This window comes from Babylonia areolata, chromosome 6 (genome assembly GCF_041734735.1).
Source record: "Babylonia areolata isolate BAREFJ2019XMU chromosome 6, ASM4173473v1, whole genome shotgun sequence".
Classification (NCBI taxonomy): Eukaryota; Metazoa; Mollusca; class Gastropoda; order Neogastropoda; family Buccinidae; genus Babylonia; species Babylonia areolata.
In genome coordinates this window covers 35308410-35321924 of record NC_134881.1, presented here as the reverse complement: position 1 = coordinate 35321924, position 13515 = coordinate 35308410, and the positions used below count along the sequence as shown (strand labels likewise).

The following is a 13515-nucleotide window of genomic DNA, read 5'->3' as shown; positions in this document are numbered from 1 at the left end:
TCTTGGAGTGTTAGCTTCATTTGAATTATTGTCTAGTGTGAAGAAATATGCCAATGCGAAAGCGACTCTAGAGGGAAGGTTCCAAAGACACACACGATGAAAATCATTCTGCTCAACTGATGGGAGTTACATAAAATGTAAGTTCTGGGTTCCATTCACTCCTATATCGATATCAAAAAGGTCATCTGTCCAGTCATAACATGTTAGGTTCATCAGTTATCTTTGGTACATCCAGGCAGGGGAATTTCAATTACACTACAGAGCACCAGTGCGACCCGTTTAAAGTGGACCCAGAATGTGCATTGTTTTACTCGCCATCACCATTCTGTTTGGCTTATATTGCAGTTTGATGTTCAGCTTTATAGTTCTTCATTGTTTCTGACAAACGTTTACAGATATTCCTACATTATCTGAACCCTAGCATGTTCGTTCCATTACTTTTGTTTCGTCTTGTTTCGGTTGTTTTTTTTGTTTTGTTTGTTTTTTTGTTTTTGTTTTGTTTTGTTGGTTTCGTTTGTTATCTCCCATGTTCCCCCAAATGAGTCATTTCCGGGATAAACCTACGTTTTAAACTTGACCCCTTGACGTGTAATCAACGAACAGGGCTGAATCCCTTGACGTGTAATCAACGAACAGGACTGAATCCCTTGACGTGTAATCCACGAACAGGACTGAATCCCTTGACGTGTAATCCACGAACAGGACTGAATCCCTTAACGTGTAATCAACGAACAGAACTGAATCCCTTGACGTGTAATCAACGAACAGGGCTGAATCCCTTGACGTGTAATCCACGAACAGGGCTGAATCCCTTGACGTGTAATCAACGAACAGGGCTGAATCCCTTGACGTGTAATCAACGAACAGAACTGAATCCCTTGACGTGTAATCAACGAACAGGGCTGAATCCCTTGACGTGTAATCAACGAACAGGGCTGAATCCCTTGACGTGTAATCAACGAACAGGACTTCACTTATCACCGTGTCTCTTGTCGTGTCACTCTATTGATCTGATCGGAACAGGGACGGGCGGTATGTATTATGTATCAATCACAGTCAGTCGTGTCCGACAATGACCACCGGAACAGCATAGGAGGCAGTTAACTGCTGTCCCGACTATCTGGACAAGAATTTGATTGGACAAAAAAAGAGTGTCTTGCCCAAGTTGCATCCCCTCCCCACCCCCACTCTCTCTCTCTCGGTCAAGGCGGCTTCAGGACAGTCGGCGTTGGGAAGTGACAGGTGATAGGAAGGTACCGTATTCAGGAAGACGGTCATTATTTTGCTTTTGGTTTATGCGCAAGGAATTACATACACACGATGAGCTATCTTGTTGGACACTTGATCAGATTATATAGCGGATCACCTTAAAGTTGCTGACGATGAAAGTAGCAGAGAATGTCCTTCAGCAAAAAAAAACCCCACTGACATGACGTGAAGGAAGGAAGGAGGGGATGTGAGGGAGGGAGCTTGACTTTGACGTACAGCAATGTGTTCATTCCCAAGTATTTGTATTTGTTTGTATTTCTTTTTATCACAACAGATTTCTCTGTGTGAAAGTCGGGCTGCTCTCCCCAGGGAGAGCGCGTCGCTACACTACAGTGCCATCTTTTTTTTTTGTAATTTTTTCATGCGTGCAGTTTCATTTGTTTTTCCTATCGAAGTGGATTTTTCTACAGAATTTTGCCAGGAACAACCCTTTTGTTGCCGTAGGTTCTGTACTGTGCTATGTATTGGTATTTCTTTTTATCACAACAGATTTCTCTGTGTGAAATTCGGGCTGCTCTCCCTGGGGAGAGCGCGTCGCTACACTACAGCGCCATCTTTTTTTTGTAATTTTTTCATGCGTGCAGTTTCATTTGTTTTTCCTATCGAAGTGGATTTTTCTACAGAATTTTGCCAGGAACAACCCTTTTGTTGCCGTAGGTTCTGTACTGTGCTATGTATTGGTATTTCTTTTTATCACAACAGATTTCTCTGTGTGAAATTCGGGCTGCTCTCCCTGGGGAGAGCGCGTCGCTACACTACAGCGCCACCCATTTTTTTTTTTTTTTTTTTTTTTCGTGTGTGCAGTTTTATTTGTTTTTCCTATCGAAGTTGATTTTTCTACAGAATTTTGCCAGGAACAGCCCTTTTCTTGCCGTAGGTTCTTTTACGTGCGCTAAGTGCATGCTGCAAATGGGACTTCGGTTTATCGTTTCATCCGAATGACTAGCGTCCAGACCACCATTCAAGGTCTAGTGGAGGGGGAGAAAATATCGGCGGCTGAGCCGTGATTCGAACCAGCGCGCTCAGATTCTCTCGCTTCCTAGGCGGACGCGTTACCTCTAGGCCATCACTCCACTACCAGGCTGAAATCGACCAGGAAGCAAAGAGTGGCACCAGTTTCCTCTCCCCCGTTTCTCAATACTCGCAGAAAGGTCACACAAGATTGGTGGTTCCCGGGCTGTGACACAAAGACAGGCAGCCACTGACCTTCAGACTGACGGGCTGGATAAGATATATAACAACAGTAACAAAGAACTCAGTTTTTGTATCCATCCACCTCGTGGTTAACTGTATACCGTTGATTAATCGGGGAAGTTAACCAGACGAAACCATGATTCATAGTCACTTGAGAAGTTTCAGTTTCAGTTTCAGTCGCTCAAGGAGGCGTCACTGCGTTCGGACAAATCCATATACGCTACACCACATCTGCCAAGCAGATGCCTGACCAGCAGCGTAACCCAACGCGCTTGAGAAATTGTGGGAAATAAGCATGGTAAGGCCATCTCTTTTTCTTCTTCTTCTTCTTTTTTTTTTTTTAACGAACGAGAACGGGAGATGGGAGAATCCAGAGAAGGGCAGCAAAACGAAACGTGAATAATGCAATTAATGATTTGACAATGTGGACATACACTTCCAAGCGACATAACCTGATAGTTCTGAAGATGAATGTTTGGCTGGACAACAGAGAGCGGAGCGTACTACATTCTCTACCAAACAACCAGGACCCATACAGTAACCTGTTTTGAATCGGTTTCCAGAGGTGGTTGTGTTTTTCAGGTTTTGCGTCACAACTCACCGACAGCAACAGACAGAAAGCTCCCGCATCAGCTGGCAAGAAGTTAGGCGTTGAATTCAGAGGCCGAGAAATCAGCTTGATCACCTGGATAGCACAAACTGGCAACAGAACCAGGAGCTGAAAAAAAAAAAACCCCAAGCCTCTGGCCTGAGTTTGGTTGGAGTCTTCACGCAAATCAAAAGGGAGAGAAAATAACAATCATTTGGTTTGAAAATATAGTGTCGTGACTTCTGACAAACTGTTGATTCCTTTGTCGCTGATGTGAATACCTACCTCTCTCTTACTCAGTCTGTATATCCATCTATCTGTCCATCTCCGTCTCCCAATCCCCCCTCCCCCATCTCTCTCTCTTTCAGGCAATGATGACTATCAGACATGAAGCGAGAACAGAGCCCTTACGACAGCAGACTGCCCCCACATTAATTTTCAGCTCTGTCCGCTCCCACACCACCCCCACCCTAAAACCAACCAACTAACCAACAAGTCTGCACCCCTCACAAAGCACAAACCAGCTCCTCCTCTCCCTCCCACCCCCACCCCCCACAGCACCCCCTCCCCACACACCCTAGCCATCCCCAACCTCCTGCACAGCTGTTCATCCAAGCTCGTCCATCCCCCCCCCCCAATCCTCCCAACAACTACCACCCCCTGTCAGTATCCAGCCAACATTTCACCATTGTCTTTTCTCCAGCTGTCTGCGCATCGGTGGCTGAACTCTGTGTAATGAACGACATGCCACGTGCATCTGTGTGCACACGTTACGGACAGGCACCAGCCTGGACTGTCACCCCGTGCTGTCACGTGTGTCACACTGAGGAGATTTGAAACCATCCTGTGTGAATTTACAGCCACAGAAGTTGAGCAGAGACTGTGTTGTGTTGTTGTGTCGTGCTATGCTGTGTTGTGTTTCCGAATTATCAGTTTCCTTTGTCTCACATCTAACAGGTGATTTTCTGGTGTGATTGTTGCCCTTTGGGAATCCCCCTGAATGAAGTTATCCTTTTGGGAACTAACCCTGTTTCCGAATTATCAGTTTCCTTTGTCTCACATCTCACAGGTGATTTTTTGGTGCTAATTGTTGCCCTTTGGAGATCCCCCCCCCCCCACGCCACCACGCCACCCCCTATTTCCGAAATATCAGTTCCTTTACTCCCCATCTCAAAAGCTGATTGTTTGGTACTGGTTTTCGTTTCGCTTAGTAATCGCCTATTTCGCGACAAGTGAATGAATTCGACATCTGATGCGCAAACTATTTTTCTTCAACGGTGGCACGAATGGCCTTTCACGACTTTAGTTATGCATATCACTTTGTTGGGACTTGTGTGGGACGTGTGTGTGTGTGTGTGTGTGTGTGTGTGTGTGTGTGTGTGTGTGTGTGAAAAGAAAGGAAAAGCATGTCATGGCTTGCACTTTTACATGATTCTACTTGACATTCCTGGCAGGCAGGCGGGCTCCCCGAAACATCCCTGTAATGTGCTTTGCTAACAACAAAGGCCTTGTCGTGAAAAGAAGATTGGAAACTCAGCCCCGTAATCCAGTTTCATTCCTAATCTCCGGGTCTTCTTCATTTCCTCGTAACAGCAAAGGCCAATATCATTTAGTCCTCATTCCTCGTGAAAAAAACAAACAAAAAAAAAAAACAAGAAAAAACCAACAACAAACAAACAAACAAAAAACCCCAACATAAACAACAAAAACCCAACAAAAACAACAAAAGAACAATCGATCAAATGATCGATACTCTATCTAAGCCCTGTCAAGCCCTAGCTCTCGTTGTGAATTCAGTTTCGTTATTGCCGCGGGTTCTTTAACGTGTGCTAAGTGCATGCTGCACATGCAACCTCGGTTTTTTTTTCTTTTCTTTGTGTGTGTGTGTGTGTGTGTGTGTGTGTGTGTGTGTGTTTTGTCTCATATGAAAGACTAGCACACAGACCCCCCAACTCAAGGTCAGGTGGAGAGGGGGAGGAGGGACTCGAACTCCTGGACCCTCTCTTCCTTCCTAGTCAGGAGCACTACGACTCGGCCACCGCTAACGTGCGTGGTGTCGGTCCGCTGCAGGAGAGTACAAGTTGATAATGCCTCTGAGTTACCAAGCATTCAATGCAGGTAGTCGAACAGGAAAACTCGCTAACTGATTTTCTCCTGCACGTGTCGAGTCAGAACAAATCACCGTCATCAGTACCAGCACTGCAGGGTCTCTTCTGGTGCGTGGCCTCATGGAGCCCGAGCACTGGCAGTTCTCTGTTGTGGGGACAGCTGGCACTAGAACGGAAACTGTTGGAGACTAAGTCAAAGTGTGGCTGTTTCTAGGAGTGGTGGTGGTGGTGGTGGTAGCTTTTTGATGTGGTATTACTGAGGATGAGAAATATTTATCAATGTTATGCCACTGCAAATGGCGAGGAAGGTCGAGGGAAAGGCGGGGTTAGAGAGAAAACATAAAAAAATAACAGAAAAACAAAACTGTGCACAAAAAAGCTTGATTTATCAGCGTCACAAAACAAACATACAAATGAAATCAATCAGTAAATAAATAAACTACAGAAATAAATAAATAAATAATATATAGAAATAAATGAAAGCCTTGGAAGAAAATGACCCAAATGATCCAAGCACTCAGTCCACACAGAAACGAAACTTATGAACCTTAAAATAAAAGAAAAAAAAGAAGCTTCAATTGCCAACAACAACAACAACAACAACAAATCTTCCACGATTTCCAGGATTGAATCTTCTATCACAAAAGAACATAGAATAAAAAAAAAAGAAGAAGAAAAAAGTCCCCAGAACAATACATATATACGTTCCAGACGAAGAGTTGCAATAAAAGAGTCCATGGCTATACCACACAACACCCACTGTGATGACAACGATTCCAAGGCCAGACAGACTAACCGGGTGTGCCATGTACCCCACCACATCCACCACCCCCTGCCCCCAACCCCCCCCTCCGCCCCGAAACACAAGCGCCCTGCTCACTAGTACTATCTGCACCCATCCCACAGGACAGACAGACAGACACACACACAGTGGAGACAGGAACCAGAGACAGGTCTCTTGTCATACTGTTGGAAGAGAACGGATCATCATCATCATCATCATCATCATCATCACCCGACTAGATGCACACACTGGGAAGAGACGTGGGCAAAAAAAAAAAAAAAAAAAAAAAAAAAAGGCGGAACACGAGTAGAACACATCTTTCCGAAGGTCCTGAACCTGAGTTGAGGAACGTTAGTTCTGGAGTCTTTTTTGTTGTTTGGAAGGAGGACCTCTGTCTCTCTCTCTGTCTCTCTCTCTCTCTGGGTCCATGCTCCATCCTTGTCGCTGTCATCATCATCATCACCATCACCATCACCATCCTGTGTTCGCGCGGTGGACACGCAGTTCACAGAGCGGTTATTATTTTATTTTATTGTTGTTGTTGTTTATTTACGTGTCCCCTTGATTGATGACGATGGCAGACTCACAGGTAAGCTTTCCTTGCACACTGTCCACAGTCCACAAGTTATATATTCACCTGTCTACAGCACTCCCAAAAACTCTCTTTGATGTCAGTATCCACGCACATCATCAAGGTCCCCAAATAATTCATCATGTCTATGATATGGGCACACACCTGCGACACAAGTGTCTTGATAATCGCGCAAATACCCCCCTCCCCCACAAAAAAACAAAAACAACCCCCCAAACCCCCCACACACACATACAAAAAATCCAACAACAACCAACAAAGCAAACATACACAAAAGAAACAAAGGTCAACAAAGAACACAGTTGTCTGACCCCCGAGGCAACATGACGTAGAAGGCCACGTCCACAACTTGGCTAGCCGAAAAAAGAAAACCCAATCAAAAACACCCCCCACAAATTGAAAAAAAAAAAAAAAAAAAAAAAAAAAAATCACAGCTAACAGTTTCAACTCTGTCTGCACACAGCCACAGGCATTGCCGAAGTCGTACGAACGTTCACCAGCGACACTAACTAGCTGTTGCGTAATATTTATTATAATTCTTCTTCTTCTTCTTTTGTTTGTTTAGGCCGTCAGGTCTATAGCCACAAGCTGTACAACATCCATGGACATGACCAGAAAGATTCTCGGAACAGCAAAGGCACCGAATGGCCCGCAGCACAGCTCAGGCCACACACACACACACACACAACACACACACACAAATCTCCGCCCTGCCCGTTGCACTGCCTGATCCGATGATCACGTGCAATTAATTTTATGCCAACACAGTCACCAACTGAAGTCACAGGCTTGTTATTTGTAACAGCGATGTACGCAAAGGCAATGTTCGAGTCAAACGACTCCTGCATGGATGGGAGGGGGGATGGGGGGTGAGGGGGGGGGGGGGTGTCGGTTTTTGTCCAGCACCGAAGCACAGAATGAAAAGTGTTGTTTTTTTTTTGGGGGGGGGTGGGGGGGGGGGGGGTTGGGGGTGGCGGGTGGGGTGGGGGGGGGACAAAAAACAACAACAAAAACACAAAAAAATAAAACAAAACAACAAACACACAGAGACACGCACAGACACAGACACACACAGAGACACACACAGTCTCTCTCTCTCTTTAAAAAAACAACAACTACAACAACAAACACCAAACAAAAACCACGTCGCCACAGATGGTTCCCAACTCCTCTGCCGCCGGACCAGCCAGAAGCAAAATGACGTCACCGCCTCCATGAATCATCATACGCTGACTCGGTCGGTATCGTGGCCAGATGTGACGTCAATTGGGGGATGGGGGCGTGGGTGACAGGAAGGAACTGGGGGGGTGTGGGGGGGAGTTGGCGAGAGAGTGAGAGAGATTGAGAGAGGAAGAGAGAGAGGGACAGAGAGACAGACAGAGAGAAAGAGAGAGAGACACAGAGAGAGAGAGACAGACACACAGAGAGAGAAGCGAAAGAGAGAGAGCGCGAGAGAAAGAGAGAGAGAGAGAAGGGAGAAGAGAAAGAGAGAGGGAGAGAAAGAATGAGAGAGCGAGAGAAAGGGAGAGAGAGGAAGAGGAGAGAGAGAGGGAGAGAAAGAGAGAGCGAAAGAGAGAGAGAGGAAGAGAAAGAGAGAGAGAGAAGAAAAGAAAGAGAGAGGCAGAGAAAGAGAGAGAGCGAGAGCGAGAGAGAGAAAGAAAGAGCGAGAGAGACTGAGAACAAGAGAAAGCGAGAGAGAGAGAGAGAGAGAGGAAGAGAAAGAGAAAGAGAGAGAACTGAACACTGAAACGATTAATGTCATTAGCTGTAAAGCTCTAGTGACAAAATGAGAAAGAGAGAGCGAGAGAGGAGGAAGGCTTCGCAGAAGGGGTTTAAGGGCTGGGAGGTGGGGGAGGGGGGGGGGGTGGGGGCTTTGGGTGGTTGTGGGGGTGGGGGGGGAGGTGGATAGACAAGATGGCTGGGTGGGTGGGTGGGCGGGTGTGGGGGTTGGGTTGGGTTGGTGTGGGGTGGGCAGGGCTAGACGCGCATGTCCGGGCGCCCAATGTCCACCATGATGTGGGTGTAGAGAGGGTCGGAGTGGATGAACTTGATGTTGTAGTGCACGCTGTTCAGCCCGTCCAGGTGGTACCGCTTCACTGCCGTCCTCAGCAACCTGGACCTGGTGGGTTGGACGGACAGTGATGATGACAATGATAATAATGATCATGATGACGATAATGGTTGACAGTGATGATGATGATGATAATGATTGACAGTGATGATAAAAATAATGATGACGATGATGACGACGACAACATTAACAACAACAATAATAATAATAATAATAATAATAATAAATGACAAGAATAAAAAGAAACGATGATGAAGATGATAATAACAACAACAATGCTACTGCTACTACAACTACTACTACATATTGTTGTTGTTGTTGTTGTTGCTGTTGTTGTTGTCGTCGTCATCATTTTCATAATAATAATAATAATAATATATGATGATGATTATTATTAACATTGTTATCATTATTCTATCATTATCATGATTATTATTATCATTATGACGATGATGATGAAGAATACGATTATCATTGTTCTTCTTCTTATCATCATCATCATCATTATTATGATTATGATTATGGTTATCATTTTGGACATAGCGAAAGACAGTGAAACAGAAACATTTCACTCTTTCACCTAACCCCTCACATCCCATCCCCAATCCCCGTGGGGCATGAAGGATATCACAGAGTAGCAGCATTGTTGTTTTATAACAAAATGAAATGTGAACGAAACTCTGTCTATCTATCTGTCTAGCTACAAACAACCCCCCCCCCCCAAAAAAAAAACAAAACAAAAAAAACCCCACCACCACCAACAACAACAACAAAACAAAAAACCCCCCACAAAAAACACCCCCCCAAAAAACACACACCAAAAAAAGCAAAAAAAAGCCCCCCAAAACAAACAAAAAAACCCCCACAACCAACAACAACAACAGAAACAAACGAAAAAACAACAACGAACAAAAACAAATAAACAAAAAAACAGGCAGCCCCCCCCCCCCCCACCACCACCACCACCACACACAACCCAAATTTGAAAAAAACACACGATAGAAGCTCATAGTTGTTGTTGCTCTGTCTCTCCCCCCCCCTTCTCCCTCCCCCCTTCTCCCCCCCCCCCGCCCCTTTTTATCACTTTGTATATTGTACGCTGTGACTTATCTTGTTTCTAGAATTAAAACATTTATACCATCGTGACTTCTAAGGACTAATTGATCAGCGTGTGTGTGTGTGTGTGTGTGTGTGTGTGTGTGTGTGTGTGTGTGTTCGTGTGCGTGTATGTGTGTGTGTGTGTGTGTGTGTGTGTGTGTACGTGCACACACGTGCCGGACCTGATGTTCCAGGAGGTGGGGGTCCGCTTGGTGTGTTTGATCATCTGGTAGCGAGCGATGTTCACTGGGGGGCGGATGATCTTCAGCTTCTCGTGCAAAATCCTGCAACACGCAACACAGGGCACATATTGGATTGTATTGTACTTCTCTTTTTGTCACAACAGATTTCTCTTGTGTGAAATTCGGACTGCTCTCCCAAGGGAGAGCGCGTCGCTACACCACAGCGCCACCCTTTTTTTTTCTTCTTTTTTTTTCTCCTGCGTGCAGTTTTATTGTTTTTCCTATCGAAGTGGCTTTTTCTACAGAATTTTGCCAGGAACAACCCTTTTGTTGCCATGGGTTCTTTTCCTAGGCGGACGCGTTACCTCTAGGCCATCATTCCATACAATGCTTTATTGTGTGCAACACAGGGCACATACAATGCTTTATTGTCTGCAACACAGGGCACATACAATGCTTTATTGTCTGCAATACAGGGCACATACAATGCTTTATTGTCTGCAATACAGGGCACATACAATGCGTTATTGTCTGCAATACATGGTACATACAATGCTTTATTGTCTGCAATACAGGGTACATACAATGCCTTATTGTCTGCAATACAGGGTACATACAATGCTTTATTGTCTGCAATACAGGGTACATACAATGCCTTATTGTCTGCAACACAGGGTACATACAATGCCTTATTGTCTGCAATACATGGTACATACAATGCTTTATTGTCTGCAATACAGGGTACATACAATGCCTTATTGTCTGCAATACAGGGCACATACAATGCTTTATTGTCTGCAATACAGGGCACATACAATGCCTTATTGTCTGCAATACAGGGCACATACAATGCTTTATTGTCTGCAATACAGGGTGCATACAATGCTTTATTGTCTGCAATACAGGGTGCATACAATGCTTTATTGTCTGCAATACAGGGTGCATACAATGCTTTATTGTCTGCAATACAGGGCACATACAATGCTTTATTGTCTGCAATACAGGGCACATACAATGCTATATTGTCTACAATACAGGGCACATACAATGCTATATTGTCTACAATACAGGGCACATACAATGCTTTATTGTCTGCAATACAGGGCACTTACAATTCTTTATTGTCTGCAATACAGGGCACTTAAATTCTTTATTGTCTGCAACACAGGGTACATACAATGCTTTATTGTCTGCAATACAGGGTACATACAGTGCTTTATTGTCTGCAATACAGGGTACATACAATGCCTTATTGTCTGCAACACAGGGTACATACAATGCTTTATTGTCTGCAACACAGGGTACATACAATGCTTTATTGTCTGCAACACAGGGTACATACAATGCTTTATTGTCTGCAACACAGGGTACATACAATGCTTTATTGTCTGCAATACAGGGTACATACAATGCCTTATTGTCTGCAATACAGGGTACATACAATGCCTTATTGTCTGCAATACAGGGCACTTACAATTCTTTATTGTCTGCAATACAGGGTACATACAATGCTTTATTATCTCCAACACATGGTACATACAATGCCTTATTGTCTGCAATACAGGGTACATACAATGCTTTATTGTCTGCAATACAGGGTACATACAATGCTTTATTGTCTGCAATATAGGGTACATACAATGCTTTATTGTCTGCAACACAGGGTACATACGGTGCTTTATTGTCTGCAATACAGGGTACATACAATGCTTTATTGTCTGCAATACAGGGTACATACAATGCTTTATTGTCTGCAATACAGGGTACATACAATGCTTTATTGTCTGCAATACAGGGTGCATACATTGCTTTATTGTCTGCAATACAGGGTACATACAATGCTTTTTTGTATGCAATACAGGGTACATACAATGCTTTATTGTCTACAATGCAGGGCACATACAATGCTATATTGTCTACAATACAGGGCACATACAATGCTATATTGTCTACAATACAGGGCACTTACAATTCTTTATTGTCTGCAACACAGGGCACATACAATGCTATAATATCTACAATACAGGGTACATACAATGCTTTATTGTCTGCAATACAGGGCACTTACAATTCTTTATTGTCTGCAATACAGGGCACTTACAATTCTTTATTGTCTGCAATACAGGGTACATACAATGCTTTATTGTCTGCAATACAGGGCACTTACAATTCTTTATTGTCTGCAATACAGGGCACTTACAATTCTTTATTGTCCGCAATACAGGGTACATACATTGCTTTATTGTCTGCAATACAGGGCACATACAATGCTTTATTGTCTGCAATACAGGGCACATACAATGCTTTATTGTCTACAATGCAGGGCACATACAATGCTATATTGTCTACAATACAGGGCACATACAATGCTATATTGTCTACAATACAGGGCACATACAATACTTTATTGTCTGCAATACAGGGTACATACAGTGCTTTATTGTCTGCAATACAGGGTACATACAATGCTTTATTGTCTGCAACACAGGGTACATACAATGCTTTATTGTCTGCAATACAGGGTACATACAATGCCTTATTATCTCCAACACAGGGTACATACAGTGCTTTATTGTCTGCAACACAGGGTACATACAATGCCTTATTGTCTGCAATACAGGGTACATACAATGCCTTATTGTCTGCAATACAGAGTACATACAATGCTTTATTGTCTGCAATACAGGGTACATACAATGCTTTATTGTCTGCAATACAGGGTACATACAATGCTTTATTGTCTGCAATACAGGGTACATACAATGCCTTATTATCTCCAACACAGGGTACATACAGTGCTTTATTGTCTGCAACACAGGGTACATACAATGCCTTATTGTCTGCAATACAGGGTACATACAATGCCTTATTGTCTGCAATACAGGGTACATACAATGCCTTATTGGTACATACGGTGCTTTATTATCTCCGACAATATAAATTTGGATGAAACGATAAACCGATGTCCCGGTGTGCAGTATGCACTTAGTGCACGTAAAAGAACCCACAGCAACAAAAAAAGTTGTCCCTGGCAAAATTCAATAGAAAAATCCACTTCGACAGTGTGTGTGTGTGTGTGTGTGTGTGTGTGTGTGTGTGTGTGTGTGTGTGTGTGTGTGTGTTGTTTTTTGCTGACAGGGATATCAGGTGAACACTGAGAGAATTTTCTGTTTTGGTTGAAGCACACAATAACGAATTTTGAATTGAACTGAACTGAATCGAATTGAATTGGATTGTGTTTGCCTGTAGGCAGAAGCTGGTCATGGAGTGGAGTAATGGCCTAGAGGTAACGCGTCCGCCTAGGAAGCGAGAGAATCTGAGCGCACTGGTTCGAATCACGGCTCAGCCGCCGATATTTTCTCCCCCTCCACTAGACCTTGAGTCGTGGTCTGGACGCTAGTCATTCGGATGAGACGATAAACCGAGGTCCCGTGTGCAGCATGCACTTAGCGCACGTAAAAGAACCCACGGCAACAAATGGGTTGTTCCTGGCAAAATTCTGTAGAAAAATCCGCTTCGATAGGAAAAGCAAATAAAACTGCACGCAGGAAAAAATACAAAAAAAAAAAAATGGGAGGCGCTGTATTACAGCGACGCGCTCTCCCTGGGGAGAGCAGCCCGAATTTCA

At 44.0% G+C, this 13515-nt stretch overlaps 1 protein-coding gene across 2 annotated transcripts in view; it reads right to left on the bottom strand.

The window, feature by feature from the left end:
* Positions 1-8442: 8442 nt before the first annotated feature.
* Positions 8443-13515, bottom strand: part of LOC143283381 (uncharacterized) — a 196795-nt gene continuing 191722 nt past the window's right edge. For both annotated transcript variants that reach the window (XM_076589588.1, XM_076589586.1), the window contains exons 6-7: positions 9888-9989; positions 8443-8655 (exon numbers count right to left, since the gene is read on the bottom strand). In XM_076589588.1, the coding sequence (XP_076445703.1) occupies positions 8514-8655; positions 9888-9989 (244 nt within the window). In that variant the 3' untranslated portion in view covers positions 8443-8513. The remainder of the gene's footprint in view (positions 8656-9887; positions 9990-13515) is intronic.